The sequence below is a fragment of the Corvus hawaiiensis genome, chromosome 11 (assembly GCF_020740725.1).
Source record: "Corvus hawaiiensis isolate bCorHaw1 chromosome 11, bCorHaw1.pri.cur, whole genome shotgun sequence".
Taxonomy (NCBI): Eukaryota; Metazoa; Chordata; class Aves; order Passeriformes; family Corvidae; genus Corvus; species Corvus hawaiiensis.
The window spans coordinates 7269479-7297122 of record NC_063223.1 but is presented as its reverse complement, the minus strand read 5'-3'; the positions used below and the strand labels follow the sequence as shown (position 1 = coordinate 7297122).

Sequence of the window (27644 nt, the reverse complement as noted above, 5' to 3'; positions counted from 1 at the left end):
TATGTTTTCTAAAATGGACATGTCACTTTGGCTGTATAATCTTATCATATTTAGATTTGATTTAAATCCTGTCTTTTCTCAGCTGTGCTTGCTAATGGAATCATTCATGCTTTTTATACAGTTGATCTAATAATATTTTCTTCACTGCTCTCTGGCATTATTTTTTACTTTGTAGGAAGCGTGGCAAAACTGGCAATATAAATTGAGTCTGCATTTTAATGACATTGATGGTGATTTTTGCATGCATTTGGATAAAGTGGGGGGTTTTTCCCTCTTTTTGTACCATGGTCATTTCAATATACTGTGGTGTGAGCATGTGAATGACTGGTTGATTTGCAGGATTCTCTAATAAGGAAGAAAACTTTTCCAATATTACTTTGCTGCTTAAACTGCTCTGTTCATGCAGGCCACCAATAGGATGTCCATGAGATATCTTCATTCTTCTTTCTTCATTTTATAAGCAATGTACTCCAGCGACCTGTGAACTTCTCTGTGGGAAGTCTCTGGTCCCTCTTCAATACAAGGGAAATGGTGTCTCCCACTGGAAAGCACTAGGAGATGGTAAGCCAGTGACTTTCAGCATTTTCTGATAGAAAGATTTTTCAGATTTCAAACAACAATTAGTGAACAGACTCTTCTCATATAGTGACAATATCTTTTTTCTGGATACACTTAGAAAGAGGACAAATTATGGACTGTAACAATGACCGTCTCCACTCCATTTTATACTTGCACAGCCCTCATGATGACTGTAGTGACTGTGGGAGGAAGAGACACAAGTGTGGCCCTTCAGAGTGAGTTTTCTTCTAATTTTACCGAGCATCCAAGATGCCAAGTGCTACCTCAGGAGAGTGAAGCCCTTTACAGAGGCAGCAGATGCAGTTCGGCATTGCTCATTCTGTTGTGCTTCAACTCTGACCATGGAAGCGCGAGCTCTTGGGACAGAAAGTGCTCTGTTTACACTCAGACCTTGGCATTTTTCCTAAGGGTACCAATTATAATGGTGTTTTTTGTGATATGGGCACACATCCATTATGAATTGGCTTGCACCCACCAACTCATTTTGCACAGGCCATGGAACATCCATCAGATGGCAACGATTCCCATTCATGTGCAATGTTAAGGAAATCTAGATCATTACCAGCAGAATAATGAATTCCATAGAATTGTTCCACTGTGCAATTATATGAGGTATGCTAAGAGAAAGGGCAGTTTCTCAATGAACTCCTCCTTTTTTTTTCCTAAACCACAGGAATGATAGATTATTAATCATGATTAATGCTCAGTTACAGTGAATTATAGTGGAGCAGTGCCTGGAAATCCCAGTCTGCTTGGTAAACTCATTTTCTTGCATAATAGGAAACTTACCTTGCATTTAAGAGAACCCAAAGAGATAAAGATGAAAGCAATGGAACCACCCATTTCATATAATTAAAAGAAAAATTTAATAGATACATACATTCTTAGTTTCGACACTACTGAACTTTTCTTGATACTGTACAAGCATAACAGGAGAAATACAATTGCAAACATCTTAATTGTTCCTGTATTTTGCTTTCTTCCTGAGAACCAAAGTCTTCTAGAGCTCAGCTGTAGCACTCAGCCTGAATCCCTAAGCAGCATTGGAGTTAAGGCAGAATTGTGCATTGTCTGGACATTTGGAAGAGGTTGATGATTGCTTGAGAGAGTATGAATGATCAAAGTGCTTTAGGAAGCAGAGGAAAGTTGAATGAGGTAATATAATATGTTCCATTCCTATACTTGGGGGTGTACATGGGACTCATATTGTACATGGAGAGTAAGGCACCGGAACGACATTATGGAAGGGCTCATGGTCAGTCAGACAACTTAATATCCTCTGAGATAACTCATCTTTAAACTTTTGCAAGCCCCCAGAGGCTTTTCCAATATTTAGCAAACATCAATTCCTCTAAAGTTTACATCCTAATCCATATTGTGTTCTGAGAACAGAGTGAAAGGAGGTGAAAAGACATTTTTGTCTCAAGGATGAGACTGCTGGGTCATTTCCAAGAGGAGATCCTTAGACAGCATCCCATGGTCCTTTCCTGTGGAAGGTAGCAATGCAGCTCTCCGTTATTCTCTCTGTCTCTCTCTTCCCCCAAGCAATCTGTCAGCGCATTTCTGGTGCTGGGGAGAGGCGTCGTGTCGGAGCGATGTTCCCGTTTGCAAAATGGGAACTTCTATTTGTTGTTCTCAGGAGCTGGTTTCACACGCTGACATCTCCCCGGGAGCACAGCTGAGTCCAACATGTTCCCAACAGCCATCCACCCAAACGCCTCCTACTCAAGCACCCAGACCTTCCTTCCCAGTAAATAAAAAATACAGAGACAGCCCCGAATTGTTCCAAATGTTTCGGTTTCACTGGAGTATCTACCCATGTTCGGATCTGATAAATGGGTATTTTTCTGCACCAGGAAGTCAGTTTAGTTTGGGAATAGGATGGCATTTCAAAGAGGAAACACAGTTTCTGGAATAGTTAATGGAAAAGTCTGATTGACTTTCTCTGGTGTCAATATAATTAAATGTTCAATGTTGGAATTAACAACTTTATGAGAGAAAACAAAGTTATCATAAGCTGCTGATTCTACTGTGTTGTATGAAAAAAACATGTTTTTCAAGGTTTCATTGCTTAAAAAGGTCTCAAAAAACCTACTTCCTAAAGCAGGGAACTGAGCAATGTGCCATTGTACACCTCAGGGAGGGAGATGTTGCTGTGTTATTTAAAACACCACCGTTCACTACAACAGCAGCTGGGACATCCTGTCTAATCATGGCTATACCTGTGACCATTGTAATTCTGTCTTTGACCTTACCTGCGTCCTATAGTAGACATGACCTCAGTAGGCCTTAATTTATGGATTACAACACGAAAAAATCTTTTGAATAATGATTCCTAGGAAAAGAGTTGAAAAAAATTCCACATTTCAGCCAAAAGTCCCCGGTACAGTTCCACACCTGAATGAGACTTCAGTTGCCATGAGTTATCCCAGTGTGGCCAATGTGTTTTTCTTGCAGACTCAGAACTGGAACAAGACATCCTGGCTTGAAAGGCAAGTTCCCTATCTCTGATTCTCTCACTGACAACATTTTGGGGTATGCCACCCTCTGGTTTCCCCTCTTGGGCTCCTTCCAGCCATTGGACATGAAATCTCCCCTTTTGGAGAGTGGCATCAAGAGCAAGGACTGCCAATGTGCATCTTTATTGGTACTTCTCTAGGAAATGGTATGTGGAACAAGCTTTCTGCTTTTCTGACTCCTAAATGCCTCGGGTCAGAGTTTTTATTCACAAATACTCACATGCCACTTTGTCAAGGACAACTTGTGGTAGAAAGGATGGAATGATGCAAGCGTCCGTGGCCTGGTATGTAGCAGTGAGAGTTTAGCTTAGCTTTGGAGGCTTTAAGATCAAAAGTCTGTGGGAGAATGCAAATTGAAGCATTAAAACTCAGCATTGCCCATCCTGGGGTGGGTGACCCAAACCAGTGCCTCCTGGAGGGCAGTGGGCTGTGCTTTGAGGTTTGGGTCCAGACACAGCCAGCAGGCTGGTACTGGTGTGGTGATGGACTAATGATTTTTTTCCTTTAGGTGACTACAGCTCATGGTGTGACAATGTAAGATAAACAAATCTCTTCTATTCCCCACCAATGTCCTGGAAGGAGCACTGAAACGAGGTGTTCTGGGCTGCTCACTGCATTGCTGAGGTTTGCTGTCTTCTGGTCACTAGGTTTTGTAAGACACCTGGACAAAGGTTGTTAGTGGTTCTACTTCTTACTTTCTGATTTTTTGAAAATGTGAGTTTTACAGAAAGAAAGGAAAATCTCATTATTATTTTTTTCCTATTAAATATTCGTGCATCAGGACTACTCTGATTAATAAGCAAGTGGCTTCAATTATTTTAGAAATGCTTAATATCCCAGTATCTTGCCCAGGATCCTTGTTTGGGATTCCACAGGCACTTCTGCACTGAGATCAGTGGGGGGTTTGGGAGAAATTTTAGTGCTTATACAAAGCAAACACTGATTTTGGTGTTAGTCTATAAATACCGAATGGGAGCAAGCAACTCTGTATTTTTCTCTGTGTTTAATACCTGTGTTCTGCACCCTCAGGCAGCAGAATTTACATGCTTTCGTTGTCATGTGTAATGTGCAACATGTATTTCCTTTTTATCAATCAGACCTGCCATCAGAAAAGAGACAGAGGGAGTTTGAAAGCACAACCAGGATAGATACTGTCGTTTTGTAATCTTTGGTGCACAGGTGGAGATGCCTGTTTGCACTAGAATAGGTGGCAATATTCTGTTTCTTGTAGAAGTCTTACAAATGAAAATCAAGCAAAGGAGTTACTGGCTATCCACGGGGTAATTCTCCTCTGGAAGTCTGCAGTCAATTCCCATTTAGGCTAATTACACTTAAGGAGCCCTTTCCTATAACTAATGAACAATAGGCATAACCTGTTATTACATAACCGTGGGCCAGCACATTAATACACTGTTGAATTGCACTACCCCATGAAAATGCTTCCTCCACAAAATTCGCTGGAGATTTTTAGTGACATTTGCTGTAATTACCAGTAGCATGGTTTCTAATTCATTTAATTTTTTTTTCTACCTATACTGGCATATAAGAGTGTTTCAAGAGATTGAATAAATAAATTTTTAATTATAAAATGATGCTATATCATAAATTATTTATAATAACCAACAATGTGTAATACATGTTTAGGTATGAATCCATTAGGAAGATGAACTAATATATATATCAGTCCTAAAATAATATCGTAATTTGTTCTGTGTTTATGAATAGGGAAATCCGTGTTTAAAGGAATTAAAGGTTTATAAAAGCCTTGGATTTACAGCGGCTAAAGCAGTGAGCACGCTTGGCACTTAGGAATTCTGTTGTCATCTATGGCAGAGAAGACCTTTTTTTGTCCTTTATTGGCTTCAGCAGTTTGTGATATCATGCCACCAGAATGGTACAGATATAGAGACCTCCAGGGAGGGAGCAGCAAGATGCACATAGTCCTCATTGGCAAAACCTCTGGTTATGATTAATATTTAAAAAAAAAAAAAACCAAAACCTCCTTTGTAATTTGTCAGGTTGTTTTGAGGAATTTTGTCAATTATTTTCCTATTAGCGATAGCAGACTTCCGAAATCTCCATGGCGAGTTCCAGGCACTCCCCAGTCTCGTGGCAGGACTCAAAGAGGCTGCAATCAATGTCACAGTCACAGTTGCAGTCGTTGTTGCCGTGGTCTTCGTCGGAGGTCTGGTAATATCTATTGGATGGACAACAGGTATCTGTCAGCCAATGTTCACAGGTATCAGGCAGCATTATAAGAAAGTCCCAAAATTGGCAGAACAAGCAGGCCAGGATAAGTGTTGCGCATTCATCTAAGAGAAAGGAAAAGCAGGGAGATGTAAGAACAAGGGTGAGCTGAGATTACCCAGTTTTAGGCCAGTGTAGCTACACAGAAGTGAGAGGGGTGGGCTAAAAATACACTGATGATAACTACTTCTATAGAGACAAGTGAAAAGTTTATTTTCTATTTTGTTTGCTCTGGAAAAGCAACAGCTGCATGAAAATAATTTGAATGAAAATATCCTGTGGCAGTGACATCCAGAAGAACAAGCCCTTTAAACCAAATTTTATCTTCTCATGCTTGGACAGCAAGGAGGCTGGAGAGGCACAAGGACCTGGGAGGGGACACAGCCAGGACAGCTGACCCTAACTGGCCAGAGGGATATGGCAGACCATATGGCATCAATTTAAATTAGGGAGAAAAAAAGCATGAGTTTCTGCTTGAAAACTGACTGGGCATCAGTTGGTGAGTGGTGAGCAATTGCAATGTTTGTGTATTCTAATTATTTTATCACTATTATTATTATTATTATTATTTTCTTACTTTTCTGTCCTATTAAACTGTATTTATCTCAATCCATGAGTTTTCTTCCTTTTACCCTTCTGACTCCCCCATTCTGCAGAGGGGCAGTGAGTGAGGGGTTGCATGGGGCTGGGTTGCTGCCCAGGATTAAACCACGACGCCAGCACAGGTGACGCTGCAGTTTATTTTCATTTTCACAAGAGTTTACACTAAAAAAGTTTAATGACCACCAAGGACAGGAAGGGAGAGCAGGTCTGGAGAAGAGCATTCAGAGAGGGCAGTGTGCTGGTCGAGTCTCAGCTCGGGGTCCTGCCAACTACCCACTAAATGTGGTTCTCATTTTTTTGTTCACAAATGTCAATTTTTCAAAGGAGTCAAAAGTTTGGAAAATAGATCATGTAGGATGTGTGTCTGGAGCCAGTGAATATTCCTGAAAACTTGGTCACCATGACTAAAACTCTGTGCTATGTTTGTGCCCTCCAAAAATCAACTAATTAACTCCCCATCCCTCAGCCTCCAGCATCTGGGGAGGCTGCTCGGGTGCAGCAGGTGTGAGATTCCAACTGTGTGAATCCAGTTGGAGCACAGACCCAGACCTTTCCTTTTTTTTTTTTCCCTTCTTGTTTTTGGAAAGGAAAAATGCCTTCAACAATATGAATGTCTTTTCATTGGTTCTTTCAGGAAAGCATATGGTTATAACCACATTTCTTGCCCTAGGATGACTAACTGTGAACTCATTCAACTGCATTGGTTCTGTTGTGGCATTTTCTATCTCACGTAACATTAAGTTCACTGCCAGGAAGTTTCCAGAATTATGCTCTTTTTTTTTTTTTTTTTTTTTTTTAGAAAGCTTTCTTGATGAAAAACAAAATTAAAAAAAAAACATTCCAGCTTCTTTATTAAGAAAAAAAAAAACAACGGCAGTTAAAGCAGGAAGCAAGAATAAATAGCATATGATTGAACTTCTTTCTAAGTGGCATATCATCACCAATGTTATCAATTTTAATACTTATTTAAATATGTCAAAATCTATTTAGGTTCAGACAAGCACAACTAACTTCTAAGTCAGTTCTGTTGAATAAGAATGACTAGATTTCAGTGATACTTAGTAAATTCATTCTTATATTTTTTTCTAGCTAAATGAACTGAAATAATTATAAAATTGAAACATTTAATAAGGTGACACCACTGCATTTAATTGTATGAAATTTACAGTGTAGAAAATGTAATCATTTTATCCAGTAGTCCTTGGTGTAATTAAGACAATTCTTTTTAGATCTCTTATGTTTTTGAAATTTCCTTCCTATACATAGATGTGAGAGACAGAATTCAAAATTATGTCTTAATTAAGGATTTGGCAATTTTTTTTCTCCCTCTCCAAAGATCCATTTTTTTAATAACAGGTTTTTTTTTCTTGAATGTGTTAACCATAATGGTGCTTATGTAATCTGGAAAGAATAGATATGATTCGTAGGGCTTCATCCAGGAAAGAGAGCACACAAAAAGCACAAGATTTTAATAATAAAGTAATGTTTCAGCACCGACTCTGTGATGTGCAGTAAAGATGCTTTTAAATTCCCATCAGAGCACACACCATGAACTGTGATAATGGATGTAACACATTTCAAAAAATCTGCATGCATGAGGCTTTTTGGTCCTGTTTTAAGTGGGGTAATGTATATAAATAATAGATATTAGCAATTAGACATCCATTCCTATGCATTCATTTATATATTTGAAAATAAATTAGCCACAAACTGCATAAAAGAAGATGCAATCTCTTGTTTTCCCCTCTGTTTTCCCTGCTGTTTGCCAAACGGCTTTACAATGTTTATCTCAGTGAGAACAATGACCTCAACTCTTGATCTCTACATTAGTAGATTAATTAGCACAAAAGAAGAATTTATAATAATTTTTCTAGCATGCCTCATCTCTAATCTTTCCTGCTCTTGTTTGCTGGCATCTGCCCACACAGATGAGGCTCAGAACAACCCTGGTCCAAAGCTTGCTGGAGACTTGGTGGTCATCCTTGGAGAAACCAATGAGTTTTGGATTTGCTCTTGTCTGAGCACAGGGAACAAAATAATCACCAATTTCCTCATCTATTGCTCTGCCTTCAGAGGTTCTCCAAGCACCAGCAAACAGGATTTGGCCTCGTCTATGTGGAATAAGCAGTAAGTTGTCAGAGTGGAGTGAGCTGAGTATGCAGTGACAACCACAAATCTGGCTTCCTTTGGTTTTCTTGGCTTCTATCCAGCCCTTAACATTATTAATTAAGCACAGATTGGGGGTTTTTTTTGTTGTTAATTTCCTTCATGTTCAGCTTTTTTAAGGAGTATGAAATCTGTTATTTGCATCACATGGGACACACCTGTGTGCCAGTAACGGTTGAGATAGTCCTCAAACTCACAAACAGGGAGTATCTGGACAAGAGGACAAGTCCCCTAAATAAAATAAATACTTCAGATCCTTCCTTGAAATTAAGTGTATTCCAATAGATATATCAGAGACATCCCTTTTATGAGGATCAGTGACACAATAGAGATGTTAAGGATTCCTGCAGAACATGGCACTTTATTGTGTTGATCTGTATTTAGAAATGCTCAATTTAGGAATTGTTAAATGATATGCACGATAGATGCCAGCTCCATCGGATATAACACACCAATCCATTATTGTGAAAGGCACTCAAAAGAAACTTCTAAAATGCTTCACAGAGCCTTTTTTCAACATCCACTGGAATAAGCAGGAATAGCATTTATCTGACACTGACACTGGTGCCTCTGTGCAAACACTCATTACTAAAGTACAAATGCTCTGTGGCACAATAGGCTCTAAGCTCCTCTTCTATGACTTTAATATCACTGACAATTTAAGATCATCTTCTAGAAATTCTCATCTATCACACAAATGTCTGCAGGGCAACTTAACATTGCTTTTGGCGATGTTCTTGAACCTCCTGTTCTACATTTAATTTCGAGTTGGTTATACATAGTTCTTTTGCAGTGGGCATTATTTAGAAATCAGCTCAAATGTGATCTGTTTTATAAAACATACCATCACTGTCTCTCTGACGTACTGATGCATCATCTTCAATGTAAGTGAATTCTCTGCATTTCTCCAGGGAAGCAATGGATGATCTGCTTGCATCTGACAATTTCTTCTCATTTTTGGTACCCTTTGATGAAGCGTCTGTGATGCTGAATTCTGCGACAGAACTCATAACAATACCTTTCATAGGCTTTTCATCTGTGTGTTTTTCATTTGTAAGCTGGTTATCTGGTGGGATTAGGGAAAAAAAGACTGTGATACCAAGGCAGAGATCTGAAAGAATAACATATGCAGAATTTTCAAACCTACAGTTGTTTACTTCCAAGGCCTAACCCTTCGTACCTAGTGATTTCAGTCCCTTTACAGAGGCTTATTCATAGTAAAGGTATTTGTGAATTTGCCTTCTAAGGTTTTCTCTCAAACCCAGAGGACTCAGAGGCTAAGTAATAATTCACTTCCAGTTGGTGGGATTAGGTTTGGAAAGAAAACAGAACTATTGCCTCAGTTGACATCGATTTTGAGTTTGATATCCTAACTTCAATTTGTGACATAAAAGAAGGGAAAACAATTATCTTGTTATTTTTCAGCTGCAACTTTGTGTCCCTAAATTAACAGCCAACAATGTGCACGTGGGCGGTATCTGGATGCAGATGTGCCAGCTCACTGTGGCTCATAATCTTGTAGCAAAGAAAGCCAGATGGTCTCTGTTTAGCATCCAGATTCCTTATTTCATAACTTCATCCCCACTTACGTTGTTGGCCTGGAAGTCAACTAGGAGATGGGATACTTCACATGCTGTCAGCGTGCCAGAGAGGCAGCTCAAAAACCAGAGGGAGAGCTTAATTTTAAGCCCCAACTACGGGAAAGGTTAAGAAGAGTTCTGAGTTCAATTTATTCCTGAAGAACTTCTCAGGCACAGATAAACACGGGTTGATATATAGTTTCACTCACTCTCTGAAGTGATCAAGAGGCCAAGAAACACAGTCATTCACTCCATGGCAGGGATGATAAAACCTCATCAGTTCTTATCTACAGCTGATTAACTCCTGCACCTCACATCAAGCACAGCCTCACTTTTTATCTTACTTAAATCTTGTGATATGCTTGCTCTTGAGCTATATACAGAAAATCAATCTTTACAAACACCTCAGTTTTGCAAATGCTACTTTCTGAGAAGATCAGTAAGTAAGTGCTCTAAAGTGGTTTGTTTACACTCAGCTGCAAGGAGCCTGAAGAGAGACCCTGCACATCTCTTGGGTTTTAGGTACCTTTGACTTCTGACATATATTAAAGAAAAGCCAAGGAAAGGCTCACAGAGAGTGAAACCTTGATGAGACTGTAGTTGTTCCCCCAGTATCCTTGCGGCCGAGAGGAGGAAGTGTGGATGGGATGGATGGATTGCAGGGTAAGTGAAAAAACAGGGGAACCATAAGGCCTGAAGAGGGGGGAAGCAAGGATTTGAGGGCTAAGTGGCATCTGGCACAAGCCCATTGAAGGCTACTGAAGTGGTGAGGGGTCTGGAAGACCTTCTGTGTGAGCAGAGGCTGAGGTAGCTGGGCTTGGTTGGCCTGGAGGAGAAGGCAAAGAAGGGTGCTGGGTACTGTGCTCCCCTCCAGAGCCAGGGTGACGGAGAAGCCACACCCCAACTCCTCCCAGCAGTGTGCAGAGGAAAAAGGAGGGTACAGTCAGAAGCTGCAGCAGGGGCAGCTGGAGCTGCCTAGGGAATGAATTCCTCATCATGGGAGGTGTAAAGCACCAGAGCAGACCCCAGCAAGGCTGTGGTTGTGTGAAGAGCTCACCTGGGCATGGACCCCAGCAACCTGCTCTTACTGCAGGTTTCTGACAGAGGCCAAACAATGTGATTCTAGAAGTCCCTTCCAAACTAATCTTTCTGTGATTTCTATGACTCAATTTACTTACAGAATGAGTGAGCAATTCATTTAAATTTCTGCTCGTAGTAGGGTCTCATGCCATTTTAGATAATTTTTACCTGGCGAAATATGTAGAAGCAGAAAATCTGGGTAGAGGTTAGTAGAGTAAGACCTTGGGATAAGGTAAGCATAAAAACTAGGCTATCATTTTCATTTTAAATCACTGCTTTAAAGTTGTGTGGCAGAGGTATTGCCTTGATTTTGAAGTCTTAATGACAACAAAGTCTACTGTGATGGAAATGTGGAGTTTCCCTGTCCTGGAGATTTTACAGGTTGGCCTTGGGCAGGGAGTGAACGATGAGATGGAGGCAATAAGAGAGAAGTGGCACAGAGAGGAGTCTCAGAAACCTATAACTGTCAGGTTTTGTGAGCATTAAGATAAAGGAAAGCCGCAGGTGAGATGGGAAGGGCAGAAGAGGCAGTGGCTCTGCTGGGTGTGACCCAGCAGTGCAAAGCACAGCAATTCTCCCCTGAGGTTGTACCTTAGGTCAGAGGAAATCAGCATCCTGGGCTATGCATGTCTGGGTTTGCCCATCTGTGATGATTTATTGATGGTTTTCCCCCCAGAATAAGCAAATAAAGGGTTTTTTTTCCCTCTCTGACTTCTTGGTCAGCCTCTTCAATCCAGAATGTGAAAACTCATGTATTTTGGATGTCCTTACTTGTACAGTAATGACTGTTTTCCAGTGTTTACGAATCAATGACATTCCACAAGTTTGCCTGCACTTCCATTCAATAACAAACCATCTCCAGGAAAAGTTGTGCTAATTGAAGCAGCAGGGCTCAGGAGGAAGCGATGTCCTGCTTATGCATTGGATTTATTGGACAATAATTTATTTCTGAGTCCAAAAAACTCAAGCCTCAGCTTTTATTCAGGTGCCAATATTACAAATGGATCCTGTGTGTCCGCACTGAGAGCTACCCCCAGGCTGGGCCTTTGGATACACATGGATCAGATCAAAAGGCTTAGGCAACAATAACTATTATTTTCCACTTTCAAAATCTGCCCAAAAATCTAAACTAGACATATTGTTAATTAACAATATATGTGTTGAGTTCCCCAATTCTGCAACAATACAATGGCCCACTGAATGCATTTAAGCATTCAAGAGCGAGACTGCAAAAAGTCTGACAGAAGTAATCAGTAAATGCCAGACTAACATTTACTGTATCCACCGACTTCTACTATTCATACTTTGAGTCAATTTTTATTCTTGAAGTGCCGTTGAAGAGAAATCAAAACCAGAAATAGAAAGGCATAGACATAACCTGAATTTTTCAATACAGCACCATCAAACAAAAGGGTAACAAAAGCTGTCACTCAGGGACTCTTCTGTTTGTTAAAGCATACTACATCTTGGAAAATACAGTACATTTTAGTGTCAGACTCTTAGTTTGAAAAGCTCCCTTTCAGTAATGTTATACTTGTCTTGTACAGCTAGATCAAGTCTTCATGCAATCACTGTAACAAGCAACTTGCTATGACAAGCGAGATCCTTGCTTCCAGAAAACACTGCGGGAGAGGCTAAAGCAGTGTACAATTATAGGTCTCCATTTCATTTTTATGCAATTACCTTCATTTCAGCTGTGGGTCCATCTACATTATGTCTTTTATCAATTTAATGTTTGCACAAAGTGTCTGAAGAAATAAAGATTGTGCTAGACCAGCAGAAAAAAAAAAAAAAGGTGGCTAGCAGTTTTTTTTTTTCTATTATAGTTTGTTGCTGGGTGGAACAGCAGTAGTTTGAGAGTTTGGAACAAATAGATGTAGCCAAATAGGCTTTAAAAATATATTACATACCACTGATACTATTTATGATTACTGTTAAATGACAATATAAAAAGAAAACTAAATTACAATTAGAGATGGGAAGAGGGTCAAACTTTCCAACTCTCTTTTAAGAGCCTGTATTCAACTTCAGATGTCCACATATGTCTGTGTTTTTAACATATAGAAATCAACCACTGAAGTGAACTTGAAGGGAAAAATAAGTGTATCATGATGAAGAAATCTCAGATTATTCAGTGTTAGACTGTTAGGCAGAGGCTGCTAAAGGTACACCCCCACAATGTGCCATTTTTAAATAGTATGAAGTAGCAACTTTCTTCCTCACATGGGGAAGCTGGGACTCACCTTGGCTGTTGCAGAAGAAGACTGGGATCATTCACCCATGTTTGTATTAAAGATAGTCTCAATACTCGCATGGAATTTCTTTTTTCTTTTTCTTTTTGGAGTTGGGTGATTCAGATGGCTGACTACAGTGTCTAAATTCATGAAAGCAGAAAGTAAATCACTTACTTTCCACTGATGCCAGCCCCAGATCCCTCTGGTTAATAGGGAGGAGCAGTGATACCAAGACTTGCATTTGCAGTATGTCCCCTGACCTCTGTTTCTCTTCATTGGCTTTAGGCACAAACCAGCATCTTGCAGTCCTGGAGAAGAGGAGTCTGCAGTTTCCCTGCATGCTTCTGAAATTAGATTTAATATAGAGGCATACAAGGGCTCTAAGCCTATTTTTGATAAAGGACAGAGGATTTTAGAGGTGCTCTGTTCTGCTGGACAGGGACTGCAGAAGTGCAGGTAATCCAAAGCAGCTCTTGGAGCAACTGTTTAGGGGGAGATGCCACTGAAAGAGAAGGAGAATTGAAAGGGCTCATCCACATCTTACAAGCAAAGGACGAGGGAGCCTGTGGCTCTACTCGACACTGGCATTTGTTCCAATCCATCCTGGCAATGGCCCTTTGCCTCACACCCCTGTGACAAGGAATCCCAAGGGTTAATGCTAAACTGTGTGGAAAACTGTAGCAGTTTAGGACCTGTAACTTTTTAATTTCCCCCGAGGCATCTTTGTGTATCAGTGCAGCGAAAGCACCAAAGAACGCCTGGCTGCTCCCCCTGCCATTCGCTATCCCATGCACTGCTCTTGCTACCTGTCTGTTTAATGTATCACATGCTCATCACTGAAAGAGCTGTGTGCCATGTCCTTTCAGTCTTGAGATGACACAGGCAGAGCCACATCAGACCTGATGGATGATAACTTGTACATATAAAGGCTTGCTCTGAACTCACTTGGTTTGAAAGGACTCACAGAACAATGAAACACAAACCTCAGGGTTTGATGGCAGTGCTTCAAAAAAGCAGAAGTAAAAAGAAAAACAAAACACTTTTTCTTGCTAGTTTAAAGGATATAATTCTCTATCAGGGAGGCAGTATCTGCATGCACGGGGCCAGCAGCTTACCTGGATGGTCCTCACTGCTTGATGTCACCCCAGGGAGGGCCAGCAGAGGCAGGGAGCTGGTGCGACGGTCTTGGTGGAGAAAAAAAGCCAAAATTGAAGAGGGATAAATATCAAATAAATGTGGTTTGGCACAGCTATCACTCTCAGCCACTTAGTGACAGTCATTGACTTCAGCAGTTGTTGCTCTGAGGTCAAACAGAAGCAAGTGCGCTTCCTTGCAAAGGGAGGTTACATGGGATGGTGTGCTGTTTGTGTTACCCTCTGTCTCATAGCTGGAAAGGAAGCAAAAAATCAAACAAGTTGCTAAGAGAGAAAGTTTCACCTGAGAAGAGGTGAAGAGGACCACTGGCAAACACAGAAATTCAGGTAGGTACAGAAAATTTGAGAGCTGGGAGGTCTGAGATGTAATATGGGGCATCATCCATGCCCACAGACCCCAGAAACCTTAGATGAGGTTCCCAAGTCATTAACAAAGGAGGAGAGAGGAAATTTCAGCCCAAACTCCAACCTTCATGGCCTGGCAGTCTTGGTGGACAAGATGCCCAAGGTCCCCGTGGTGGCAAGCCCAGGCCCCCACATGGAGCAATGCTCCTCCACCTTGGCTGTGCCTGCCAGGCCCTTCACTCCATGCCTAAGGCCTGGGCTTAAATCTTCTTTCCTCCTCTCTCTAAGTGTCAGGGGGGGAAAGCAGGAGGGGGTGTGGGACTATCCCAGCAGTGAGTGCAGCAGATGGAGCAAAATCCATGGGAACTGCTGTTGCCCACATGGGAGAGGCTGGAGGGAGCGTGGGCGCCACGGCCCATCAGAAGGGAGCTGCTCTAGACCAATATATCACAGGGCCTTTCAGAGATTCGTGCCCATTACATTCTGCTGAGCTCAGGCATAAGGATGCAGGGGATTTAGAGACTGTTTATTTTTGTCATAAGGAAACAGGAAATAGTACACAAGGCTATAAATACATCCCAGGCTTCAGATGACATCATGAACTCGTGCAAGTGCTTCACTGCTGATTTACGATGATGGACTGGTAATTCACAGGAGCTTTGGGTTTACTTTATTTTGCTGTTGCAGTAACAAAGCTAATGGTGCAATCCCGGGAGGGGGTATTTTATCAATAGTGTATTTTTGACCTCATTGCATACATTTTAACTTCATGAATTAGTGACCCAGCTAACTGTAAAGCCTTCTATAGGCTTATTATAAATCTATCACAGGACTGGCAAAAACTTTTGGCCCAGATCCTAAGCTCTGACAGGCATGTGTTGATGGACTGCATAGCAAGCACTTCCACTAATATTTCTCACTAATTATACCATATATTAAGAAAAAATGAATGAAGCCAATGTTTATATGCCGCTTTAACTGCTTTTCATATAAGAAAGAAACACAATCCCTAATAAATTTTCACCTTCAACATTTCTATTCATTATAATTTTTTCCATGATGAATGAAGTTAGAACTGGAGAGGGAGGGGGTTCATCTTGAAATCTGTTCAGTGAATGACTGAATTTACTTCCCTTCCCCGACTTGTGTCGAGGAAGGAGGGAACAGATGGACACAGGAAGAAGAGGGAGGCGAGTGCGGAACGAAGGAGATGGGTGAGGAACAGATGGAGTCAGGAGAAAGTGAAGAGGAGAGTCAGCAAGGATGGTAGAAAAGTTTTCCACTTGACCTTGAGTTGAAATGAAGATCTGCAGGCGGCATGGGGCAGCTAGATTTTTGGGATGCATCCTTTTTTCTCTCCATGGCACTTATGCTGCAAGGTCTTGTGGGCCATCCCAGCAGCCCAGTCCATCCCAGGGGACCTACAGAGCCAGGACTTGGATTTTCCCTAGGGGTCACCTGCTGCAGAAGGGCACCTGCACTGTGTTCAAGTCCCATAATGGTAATAGAAGGGGAGAATTGTGTGCCAGCACAGGAATAAAAATGGGTTGGGATGTCGTAATTCTCTCAGGCATCCCAGCCAAGCCAGAAATTGGAGCTTATAATTTTGAAGAGGTGTACTACACCCAGTTTGTTAGGATCTAATGGCCAAAATACTCAGAGTAATTTATGATTTTACCTGCTTAAAGCAAGACATTTGAGATGGCCTGATTTTCAGAATATGCTGAGCATCTGCGTTTTGAGGTGTATTGAATTATATATCCCAAATCACTACTAAGTCCTGGAAAATCTTGATTGTATTCTTAATTCTGTTAAATTGCCTGCATATACTCCATTGGTTCTGGCTTTGCTAGCTGAAGAATGGAAGAGGTGAAAGCTAAATATTGGCCATGTGTGTCATTCCCTTTGAAGAAAATGGGAGCCATGTGCACTCACCTAACAGCAATGTTTGGCCCCAACTATGATTTCACAGCTGGGCCCTAACTTCAGGAATGCCAAAGCACTAAATGACTCAATTGGAGTAATCTGATCAATGCTGTATTTTCACTGTGGATTTAAATTGCACACACAGCAAGAGCAGAGTTGGTTTTCTTCTCTCTCAAAATCACTTTTCTCTGCAGATTTGATAGCATAAATATGAAGTATTGCTCTCATCACACAAATAAGTGAAATGGCAGAAAACGTATGTCAAATAAAATGCACAACATTACGTCCTTTTTGCTTTTTGGAGGCTGTTTTAAGAAAACGGCTTCATTAATTTTGACTGAATAAAAGGTTCCTTTAAGGGATTTCAATAGGTGACATGAAAAATGCTAATACGAATGATCAAGACAATGGAGGTTAAAACTGTTTTGAAAATATGTTTCTTTTATAGATCTCGGCTGTTGGAAGAGTTACAGAATAAATATACGGTAGTGCTGACATTCAGTGCTGTTTCATCTTAGCAAAGAGTTTTTAATAAAGAAAATTCTTTTCAAGGAATGCTTTCTGCAGCCAGTCTTCAAAAAGAGGTTTTCCCCCATCCTAGTTTAATAAAATTAAAGTAATTTATGTCATATTGATATGTCGATATGTTTTTCAATAAACTTTTTCACAGAGATTTTTTTTTTTAATTCTCTTCACTTTAAAAATTATAATTATATGTCTTCCTCCCACTTTGAAAATGGCACAAGGTGCTCATTTGCAGAGCTCTACTGTTCAAATCTTCACTGAGAATAGAAATGTCATGACTCAGTTAACAATGCTTTATTATTCACATTGATCTTTTTTTATAGTGTTCTTTATCTCAAAAACATTGTAAATCAGATATCTTCCTCCCACTCTTTTGTTCATTTGCAAATTTTTATTATTCTAGTTTAAAAAAGCAATGGAGTGTCAAGAGTCAGTGTATATTGTTTATGTTCTTTTTTGCTTTAAAATTACTTTTAACTATAAAAAGTAAGATGTATAGCAGGGAAAAAAAAAAGCTGGATTTAAGGATGCTTAAAAAAGAATTGAAGGGATTAGTGTGAATTTTATGCTGCTCTCTTACACCTTGGAGTTGTAACAACTTTGCAAGAAGGGGGACCAAACACTTTATGAAAAGGTTTTTATGTGCTAAGTCCAAAGTCCCTGTTGCATCAGACATCATCATCTATGTTAAAGGCTGGACATAATTCATGCCCTAAATGACCACAACAGCAAAATCCACAGTGGGTTTTTGTTCACTGGGTGGTTTGCAGGGCCTGCCCAGAGCCCTCCCTGTCCATCGCTCTCTTGGCGAGAGGTCCTTGGGAGCCCTAGGCTGATAAGCGCCAAGATAAATCACTGAATTTTCGCAGGAACCTCACAGCTTTGGTATCAACTGTTAACTGCAGCAGAAACACAACCTCAGCTGGTCAACAGGCAAGGCAATCCCTGAAACCCAAGGGGCTGGATGTGGGATACAGCTGTGCATCCTTCAGGAGAGCCTTATCTGAGCCCCCAGGACTTGTTTGTAGATTGGATCTCCTAAATTTTCCTTCACCCACTGTTTTCTTTCCCTATCACATTTTTCTTTAGGTCCGTATTTCTGTCCTGGTGGTTGTGCCTTTATGAAATGGCTTCCATGAGATAAATCTATTACAGGAATTGGGGTTAGTCCAGGGAGCAGCAGGATCTCATGGTATTTCACATGCTTCTTGCTGTTAGGTCGTTTTTTTATGTTTTGCCTCTTTTGAATTTTATGATCACAGCATCCTGGCACCCTGTTGTTATTCCAGCAGGTCTTGAAAGAGAATCGTCCTCTCTGGGAGTCACTGTGATGGAGTGGCTATACCTGAAGTTGTATTTAAGCCCCAGACTGGATTTTTTGGTCTTATGGAATTATGGAGTGGTTTGGGTTGGAAGGGACTGAAAGCCCAGCTAGTTCCAACCAGCCACCATGGGCAGGGACACTTTCCACTGGACCAGGTTGCTCCAAGCCCTGTGGAACCTGGCCTTGAACACCCCAGGGTTGGGGAGGAACTTTTGGTGTGTGGTGGCCCTATTATATGAAACAGCCCTAAGAAGTGTTGTAAAGAAAGCTAAAGTCTGCTTTCCAAGTTCTTTTGTTTCTTGTTGTTTAAGACTGCACTCTGCTGATATTTGCTAAAAGGGATAATTAAAAAAACTCAGAACAAGTAAGTCACAAACTGAACTTGAACTGAAAACACACAGCCCTGTCCTTTCCCCTCCAAGTGGAGGGCTTAGCAATGTTTGTTTTTATTAATGTCAGTAGGCCACCCCAGTCACCATATGGCTGTGCCAGCCCCTGTCCTCTTCCCTGGGCTGGGATTTGGGATGCACAACACCACACAGTTCCCCTGAGGCTACCCTCTGATGGGGCTGCCTGCACATCCCACGGGTGCTGGAGCAGGTCCATCCCAGTGCTCATGGGCAGCTGCTTGTTGTTTTGCAGGGTTAACTCAAACCTCTCAAATTCTCTTTATTCCTCACTGCACAGTGTGAAACTGGAGGTTTTGATGCATTGTCTCATCTGAATTGACTTTGTTGCTTTCAAAGCAAAGAAAAAACAAACATTACTATTGTTGTTGTTGTTGTTGTTGCCTCGATTTCCCTGCTGCATTATTTCACTCTTCCTTCCTCTCATGGTTAATGACTCCCCCCACAATAAGGTTAAGGTTGTCTGTCGATATGATCAAGTTCCAGAAACAAAATCCTAACCAGAGCAGAGTAGCCAGAAGTGGACGGGGCTTTATTTAATACCCTGGTACAGTACCTAAAGGTAGGTCACACCCATGGACATCCTTGTGTAATTGTTCACTCTTTAGCTGGGGAAATTTATAGGTAATGTAAAACAGAAAATGCTGAGTTTATTACAACAGAATTTTTTTTCCATGTAAAACTCTGTGTCATTAAATTTGGAAAGCACTTAAAATTCTCAGTTTTATTTTTGGTAAGCACTATATATTGAAAAGTGAAAATATCAGAGGGATCTCTAGGCAGAATTTGTGAACTTTCCAATGAAAAGACAGCACAGTGTCTTCCTTTCATGTCCCAAGGTCCTTGACAACTGTGCCACTCTCTGAATGGCACTGAAGTTATGTTTATTCCCAAAGCAGGCATTACACACAGTTATGGTCACAAAGATATCCCTGGATGGCATTAATGCCAGAGCAGCTCCAAGACTGTCAGCACTTTCATTTGGTGGGGGGAAACACCAACAAACCCATCTATATTAACACCATCAAACCCATATATATTCTTAAAATACATTCAAACACTTTAAACGCTGTGAAATAGAACTGCAAATCACAGAAGATGCAGCATTTCTCACTGATTGTCCTCAGAGCTGTACTGGTGGTAAATTGACTCATGATAATATATGACTACAACCCTGCATGTCTTCTAATAAGGTATAAAAGCTTTTCTTTGATTTGAACCCAATGGTGAGTGGTAATCTGCGAGAGTCTTACATCTTCTATGAGACTTTCCTAGCAAACACTTCCATTTGTTTCTCTCTTGCCTGCATGCCACGCTGGAACACAACTGGGAGCTGGACTTGCACGCTGTAATAAACATTATTAATCTTATTGCCATCTGAGCACCTCCCCAGGTGTTGCAGAACAGCCTGTGCTGGACCATGCTGGAAAACCATTTATTTATCTTCGCAAGGGCTTGATCCTGTATCACCAGATGTCAGAGAAAACAATTCCAGGGAGCTCAGATCAGGCTCCAAATCAGCCTCCAATATGGTGGCCTTCTCTGGGTGTCTTCTCTCTTTTCCTCAGAAAAAGCCATAGACAAAGCAATTAGGAATATCTGAAGCAGAAGATGTATCATGCTGTGCATCTTTTCACAAATCCTTTTTTTAACCTGCACTGAAGATGCAGAACATCTATTCTGGGGGCAGACAGATGACATCCACTGTTACTTATGTATGTAATAAGTACTCTTAAAACAGTGTAGTCTTGCCGGCTCTGGCAAAGGCAAACATGGTAAGTGTTCTGCTCACAGCATTAAACACACTTCTCTCACTGTGCAGTGGAAGAATGTGTTTAAACTCGCAGTCTATCACTATTCCTGGATAGTGTAGGAGAGTCAGGAACACTCAAGATGTCTTTTCCTGTGTATATTAACTTGTTCTGAAGAAAATAGAGTTCTTAGAAAACACGAATCTAATGGCAGAAGAAAGTTTCCTTCATGATTGTGCTACAAAGGTTTCCGAACAGCTGCTTGTTCCTTTGGGTGCATGAAATATGAGGTTCAGCCTGCTCAGAAGTGCAAACACGTAATTTCTTCTCACCGTGGCACCTTCACTGCGGTCATTTCCACCTGGCTTTGTGATGCTGGCAAGCTCAGTAATAACACAATGTCTCCATTGTGTGAGCTTTTGGAGGAGAGCTGGAGAGCTCCACAGCCCCAGGGAGATGCCCAGAGCTGTCTGTTTGTCCTGCTTCACCAGGAGCTGCATTCACAAGGAGTTTTGTTAGTCTGATGTGGGCAGTTGAACACCAGAGTTTCAGGTGTTGTTGGACAGTAACACTGCTCCCACCTGTCTGTGCACCATGCACAAGGATCGAAGGGTTGTTGGGCAACCTTCAGCAGGCTGGGCTTGCCAAGGACCTCGGAGTGGCACCCCTTGTCCACCCCACTCGGGGCTGCCCAGGCACAGGGGCAGGTGAGAGCCCAACCCTCTCCTCAACACTCCCTGACATCAAAACCATGACTGAAATTTTGCACAAGGCTCAGGTGTACAACACCTTCCAAGCAAGGAGGTCACAGCCCAGGCCCTGAGAGGAAGAAGTGGGTGTCAAAGAAATGGAAGAGGTATCACTGTTTTAACACAGTTTAGGCAAAATCTAACCCCCATTAATCCTTCAGATCAGGGCCACTGGTTTGTTCTTTTTTCAATCTGTTCTGTATTCAAAGCAAGTACAGTTTTTTCTGTCGCTATACCGCTATTGTTAACAACTATAAATGTATTAAAAACACAGGGGCATTTTAGTATGTGTATTGTGCATAAGAAATATTGTTACATGACAAGCTCCAATTGCCAAGTGAAAAGAGGTTTTATTGAAGGAAATAGCAGTAGCAAACAGTGAACTATGCAGAATAATGGTAATTGTTCCTTTAACATTGGCAGCGCGCATTCACTTAATATGACTGCTCCTCTGTCTCTGCCTCATCCAGACCCAGAGGACCTGTTAGACAAGCAGGCAGCCACCTCTCTCTGGGATCAAGCTGTCAATGCAAACTTGCTTTCTTTCTGTTTCTCCGAGCTAAGCTATACCCCCAGAGCTCCTGAAGCTTTTCCTGAGTGAAAGCTTTAAAAAAGCTCCATTCTAAATTACATCACACGAGCTGTTCTCTTCAGACTGACAGAACAAAAGCAGGAGGGGGGGAAAATGCCAAAAGTACCATCTGAATCACTTGAGTTGCACAGGATGATTTACCTCTTCATGCTTTATCAGAGCAGGCGAACATCTTGACCTTGCCTACCAAAGCCTCATCAGTGTCCTCTAAGCAGCAGAGAAAGTTTGCATCATGTGTGTTTCCAGTACAAGCAGAATCATAGAATGGTTTGGGTTGGAGGAGACGTTAAAGAACCTCCTGTTCCAAGCCCCCTGCCATGGGCAGGGACACCTTCCACTAGATCAGGCTGCTCAGAGCTCCATCCAGCCTGGTCTTGAACATTTCCAGGGATGGGGTATTCACAACTTCTCTGGGTAACCAGTGCCAGTGCCTTGCTGTCTTCTCTGTAAAGAATTTCTTTCTAATATCTAGTCTAAACCTACTCTGCTTCCGATATAAGCCATTGTCCCTAGTCTATCACTACATGCCTTTGTCAAAAGCCCCTTCCCAGCTCTCTTGTAGGCCCCCATCATGTACTGAAGCCATTGGGTTTAGGCTTTTTGGTTGCAACAGCTGTGTCTTGGGTGCCCCATTAAGAAAGGTCCTAATGGGGCCATGGTGCTTTCTAAAATTTTTGGATGATGTGGTTTCTAACACAGCCAACTTATTGTTACTGGAAGAGCCCAGCCTGTGGGTGCTGCCCAGCCTGGTGTACTCATCCTTTAATCAGCAACACCCCAATTAATGGTCATGGTGAGGAGTACTGAGGGCCACTGCCAAATTCTGAAAGGTCTCTTGGGTTGGCTCCAGCTGGGACTCTCCAAATGCCATTTTCAGAAGTAATTGGAGCAGATAAGCATTACCCACTTCTGGAGTGGCTGGGTAGAAAGCAGATAAATTGGCATATCTTCCCATTCTAAAGGCTTTCAGATGGTGTTAATTGGTATGAGAAGCCTCAGTTAGGAAAACATCCTCAGCTGGGAGGGGAGAGGGCCACAGGCCTTGCTTCTCCTTTAGCAGATAAATAGAGGAAAAAGGGCAAACAACATCATGGCAGTTCTCCAGGTAATGTGCAGAATTAGTAGCCCCTGAAAGGAGACAGTTTGAGGGCTGTCTGATACCAAAGTAATCAACTGAGATCCTGCAAATGGGAACAAGCAGCCTTTGTGTGGCTCCTAAACTGACCCTTTTGGGGTTCCTGCTCAATTTTCATAAGAAAGAGCTTCTTTTCACGCTTTAAAGCTTCTAGGCTTAGCCCCCTGTGCAGCATTTCTGTGCTTGTTCTGTTGCTTTGAGTAAACCTTAAAGTGTTTCTTTAGCGTGATTAACGCAAAAAATAATCTTGATTTAAAAATGGGCTGTAGGCTGAAACAGATGAAAAGTATTAAGGAAAAGCTCTTGCTTACATCCCCCAATGGAATTACACTAATGGAGCTAATTTTTTTGCATGGAAGGTGCCATGTCAGTGGTTGAAATGCTGTGGTTCCATGCCCTATGTGCTATGGGGAGAAGGAGCTGACAAGATGAAGCCTAAGTTTATAAGGGGCTGCCTAGTTTGAGAAAATAAGAATGTGAAAAGAAAGTTTCACTAAGTAGGAAAAGCTTCTCAGCTGGTGATGTGCCTTTGTTATCCCACATGGGTGTTCTGTGAACACCTCAAAACCGTATTGTTATCAGAGGAAAGAGGAAAGTCAAGCTATGTCCCCTAACTGACTTCACAAGTATGTTAAAAAAAACTCTTAATAGAAGTTAGGAGATACCCCTTCTCTTTAATGATCTAGTTAGTGTCCTGTGGCCTCTCACTGAGATGATCTTGGAGGTGTTTTCCAACCAAAATGATTCTATAATTCTGTGTTTTCCCCAGGGAACACAGCAATTTTCATACCATCAACACAACTTGTCTTACCCAAAGGGACAGAGACTGCTTGAGGATTCTGATTCACTGATGCAGCATTGAACCCTGAGCTTCTGAGTGAGCAAAGTTTGTCTTTTGCTGGTTTTTTTCGGTAGCATGTGTCTGAGTTTTCTTTATGTACCCGTGAAATGAGTCTGCCTCGATCCATGAGGGACCATCCCAATGCCTGTTAAAGGTGCTGGTAATGTTTGGCTGCAGGGCAAACCATATCAAGTGTTGTATCTGATTCCTACACCAAAATGAAAATCTTAATTATGCAAAATCTTTATTAAAATGATCACAACTGAGGCAACCATGGATAATGAACTGTATGCTTCATCACATCCCCGTTCCTACCAATGGTACAGATGAAGATGCTGGACTTCTTGAACATAGTGGATTAAGTTATTAAACATAACCCTAGTCCAGCTTTCAAGGGCTTAGGATATGTTGAAAGTTCAAGTTTGGCTCACCCATCTTTATTTCCCTGTTTCAGCACAGCAATGCTTCCTACCTTTTTAGGTGTATTAGGCTTTTGCACTGTCTCTCACCACCATGGGCTTTGACAATCTCAAAATTGCTAACAGTGGCAAAGCTGAAAACTTGGCGGCTTCTGTAGCACTGTGCCTTTCTCCCCTGCTTGGAGGGGAAGATGTAGTCCTTATCTAAATGACTGAATACTGGGGTGGCCTTGTGATCCCAGTGGAAGTGGGATTTTGTGCCACACAGGGGTCACTAAAATAATGTTTTGCAGTTTCTTTGGTAAATCTTGATCTGAACACAAATTGTGGAAAACACTAGCTTATCTTGTAAATCTCAAGTTGTGCTTCTAATAGTGCTAACCAGTAGCGTGCTTTGTTATAAAATGAGGAAAATGTTATCTGGAAATAACATTCAGATAACAGGCAGGATGCCATGGTCCTATTCCCAGACTCAAATCCAGCATAGCTGGCCTTTCAGCAGGACAGCAGCGCAGCTTCTTGTGGCTTGGGGACAAGTGTGCTTGTAGGCAAAGGCTCATGAGTCTCTGACGCTCTGCCAAAAGCCAGACATGGAGTCCCAGGGGAACTGTCTGTCTGAGAAGGGATTAATTTGCTTATGCCACCGTGCAGACCACACTGCCCTCTGCTCCCACCCTGTTTGATTCACATCCTGGGCTGCTCTGTCTGGTACACTGCAGCCTTTGGGGGTAGACTGAGGGAATTACTTATTCCCATCTGGACTGAGGTCCAGAAAATTTGCTTAGAAATCTGTAGAAAACATTTCTCCCTTTTATTCTCCAAGAATGTGTAAGACAAGCTTTATGCTGTCTTTGAGCTTGCTAAAAAAGGAACAGAAATTCATGCCTTTTTCCATATGTTTATTTTGAGTTGCGATTCTTCTGGGAAGGGTGATTTGTTTGTCTTTCCATGACGAATGACAATGGTTTAAGTTGCATCTCTGCCAACATCTTTCTAAGTGGTTTCAAGTAGTTTACTTACAGGGATTATTTCATCTACCACAGAACATGAGGCAGCTCTGAGGTAGTGTCTAACTTGCACTGAACAAGACCATGGAAAGTTAGCTTAAGGCAGGAAATGTAAGGCTCAGTAGACAGTAGGATCACAAGAGCATGGAGTGATGGTTTGCAAGTGTGTTGCACTTGGAGAAAAAAGACATTATTTGACTTTTCCTCTCCTGATGGCACCAGGAAGACCAGGAAAGACTCGTAATTCTGGATGTGCCAACTGCTTAAATTCTGACCGTCCCTCGAGTGCTCGTGCTATTTAGCCCCCTATAAAGTGGGAATATGTAGTACCTAAGCATATGTGATTTGGTGCTCAAGTCATTGCTGTAAGTTAATACAGGCTTTGTAAATGTCATTGTCAATGTCTTGTGGTTGCCTTGCTGAGCTTCAGAAAGAATCTGAAATTTCTATTCAGCAAACTTCTCCAGCTCTCACAGCTTATGGTCACTCGTTATCTACAGCAGGAGGGTCAGACTTCAGAGACTGCAGCTTCTTCCCAGCCTGCAGGTTTCCTCCCCCTTCAAGTCTGTTTTTTCCTCTTGCCAGTACCCTGCCTTCTGTTTAAAAGCATTAGTAATACCAAATAAAGCTTAAGACGCTTGTTATAACAACTAAGTTGCTTCCTTTTTAATCAGAGCACATGCTTATGCCAGGTTTGGCATGAAGAATCTGTGTAAGTGTTTGGTTCAGGGCACAGTAAGCTGATCATTTGTTAGAAGTAGTGCATTACATATCATTTTGCTTTTAGTGGTACAATTTACTGGGAGATTGGTGCAAGCACTGGTAATATAATTTTTGCTTGGTTGGAGGTGGTTAAAACATAAAGAATGAAAAATGATTCTATTGCCATGTGTGCTGAATTGTGGTTTGGTAGCAGCAGTTGTCTGTAGCTAAGTGGCCATCAAAACCTTTCTTGGGGTGGCAATAAATTATAAAAAAATCTTCTGAAAAATATCAGTTTTCAAAGAGTAAAAGATGCAGCAATTATTGTGACACAGGTTTGCAGTCTGTTTCTGGTTATCTTTTTGGCTGGAGAGTTGGGTTTCTAATTGTAAGGTTAAGGAATCCTTTTTATCTATCTCTTGCCTCCTAATCCTATGCTAGACAGTATTGATTTCTGTGCCTTTTGTCTTCTAGGGAAGGAGACAATCTCTGGCTCATGCGAACATCTTGTTAGAGTCTGCTGAGGATTAGGGGGTGTGACAGTTTTCTTGCTGAGCCTTTTTATTGGGGATTTTTATGCCTGGTTTTCTGGGAGGTCTTTGAAATGTCTTTTATGTAGCAATCATTTCACTCTTTCTTTGTTGTCTCAAATGTTGAGGCTGTATTCTTCTCATCTGTTCCTGTTTATATTCCATACTAGCTGGTCATAACAGTTTAGCTTGAAACTATCATCACACCGTGTGCTTCTGAATCACAGGAGTGTTGCTAACTGCTCTAGGACAACTGCAAATTTGAGCTTTTTTTTTTTTAGGGCATCTGAAGATTTAGCGTGGTAGTTTAGTATGAAATACTGATAAAGAGGTTCCAGATGAAAAACAGTCTGGGAGTTGGACTTTTCAAGCATCCTCAGCCAGGTATAGGCACTTGAAAATGCTCCTGTTCTAATGAGAGAGGTCCTCCTTAGGGTGGTGTTCATCATTCCAGCTCTACCTCATAGGTATGATAGGTGTTCAGTCTGGCCTAAACTCCTGCAGAAATCAATGAAAGACAAGCCCATCCTGCTGGCAAATCATCTCACCTTGACTGAAGAGATTAAGCCAGGAAAAAATTGCTTTTTTGGAAGTCTGGTTTTGTCCCTACTCTCATCCCCTCCCCCTGCAGCTGGCTACAGATAATTATGCAGATGAGAACCCAAAATTCTCTGAAGTCAGATGATCCTGGCCAAAAGAAATGAGAGAAACTTAGCTTTTCATAAGTTTCTTCATCTCAGTTTCAGGGAGTAATGGGTTCAGTCAACGTACTTCAATACAAGTAAAGCAGTAGATTTTGCTTCCTAAAATTTTTATTAAATCAATGCTTCTATATCTTGAGTAGCTATCTTAAAACATATGGACTTAAAACATATGGACGGTATTTCTGACACTATATAAGTTCAGGTACCAGCTGGGCAGATCCCAGATTTAAGGTTAGGCAAGGAGCCAGGGTTATGTAGCCTTGCTGATAATGAAGACATGAGAGACAGGTTTCTGGGACATTCACATAGGAAAACTGGTTGCATCACCTTCCCCTTTGATAAGGTTGAGGTAAAAATTTTGCTATTGTGACTTCATTACCAAAACTGAGTGACTGATGTGCACAAGACGCTGTTTCAAAATATTAATCTATCTCCCATTTATTTCACTAAACAGTGTATCATAGCTTTGTGGAGGAAGAAGCTACCTGCATACATGCTTATTTTTGCTGCAATAAATACTTTCCT

At 41.4% G+C, this 27644-nt stretch overlaps 1 protein-coding gene across 1 annotated transcript in view; it reads right to left on the bottom strand.

Annotated features, from left to right (window-relative positions):
- Positions 1 to 1426: 1426 nt before the first annotated feature.
- MDFIC2 (MyoD family inhibitor domain containing 2) overlaps positions 1427 to 27644 on the bottom strand; it is a 48053-nt gene continuing 21835 nt past the window's right edge. Inside the window, exons 3-5 of the mRNA XM_048316182.1 lie at positions 14124 to 14192; positions 8959 to 9180; positions 1427 to 5410 (exon numbers count right to left, since the gene is read on the bottom strand). Coding sequence (XP_048172139.1) covers positions 5151 to 5410; positions 8959 to 9180; positions 14124 to 14192 — 551 coding nt within the window. The 3' untranslated portion in view covers positions 1427 to 5150. The remainder of the gene's footprint in view (positions 5411 to 8958; positions 9181 to 14123; positions 14193 to 27644) is intronic.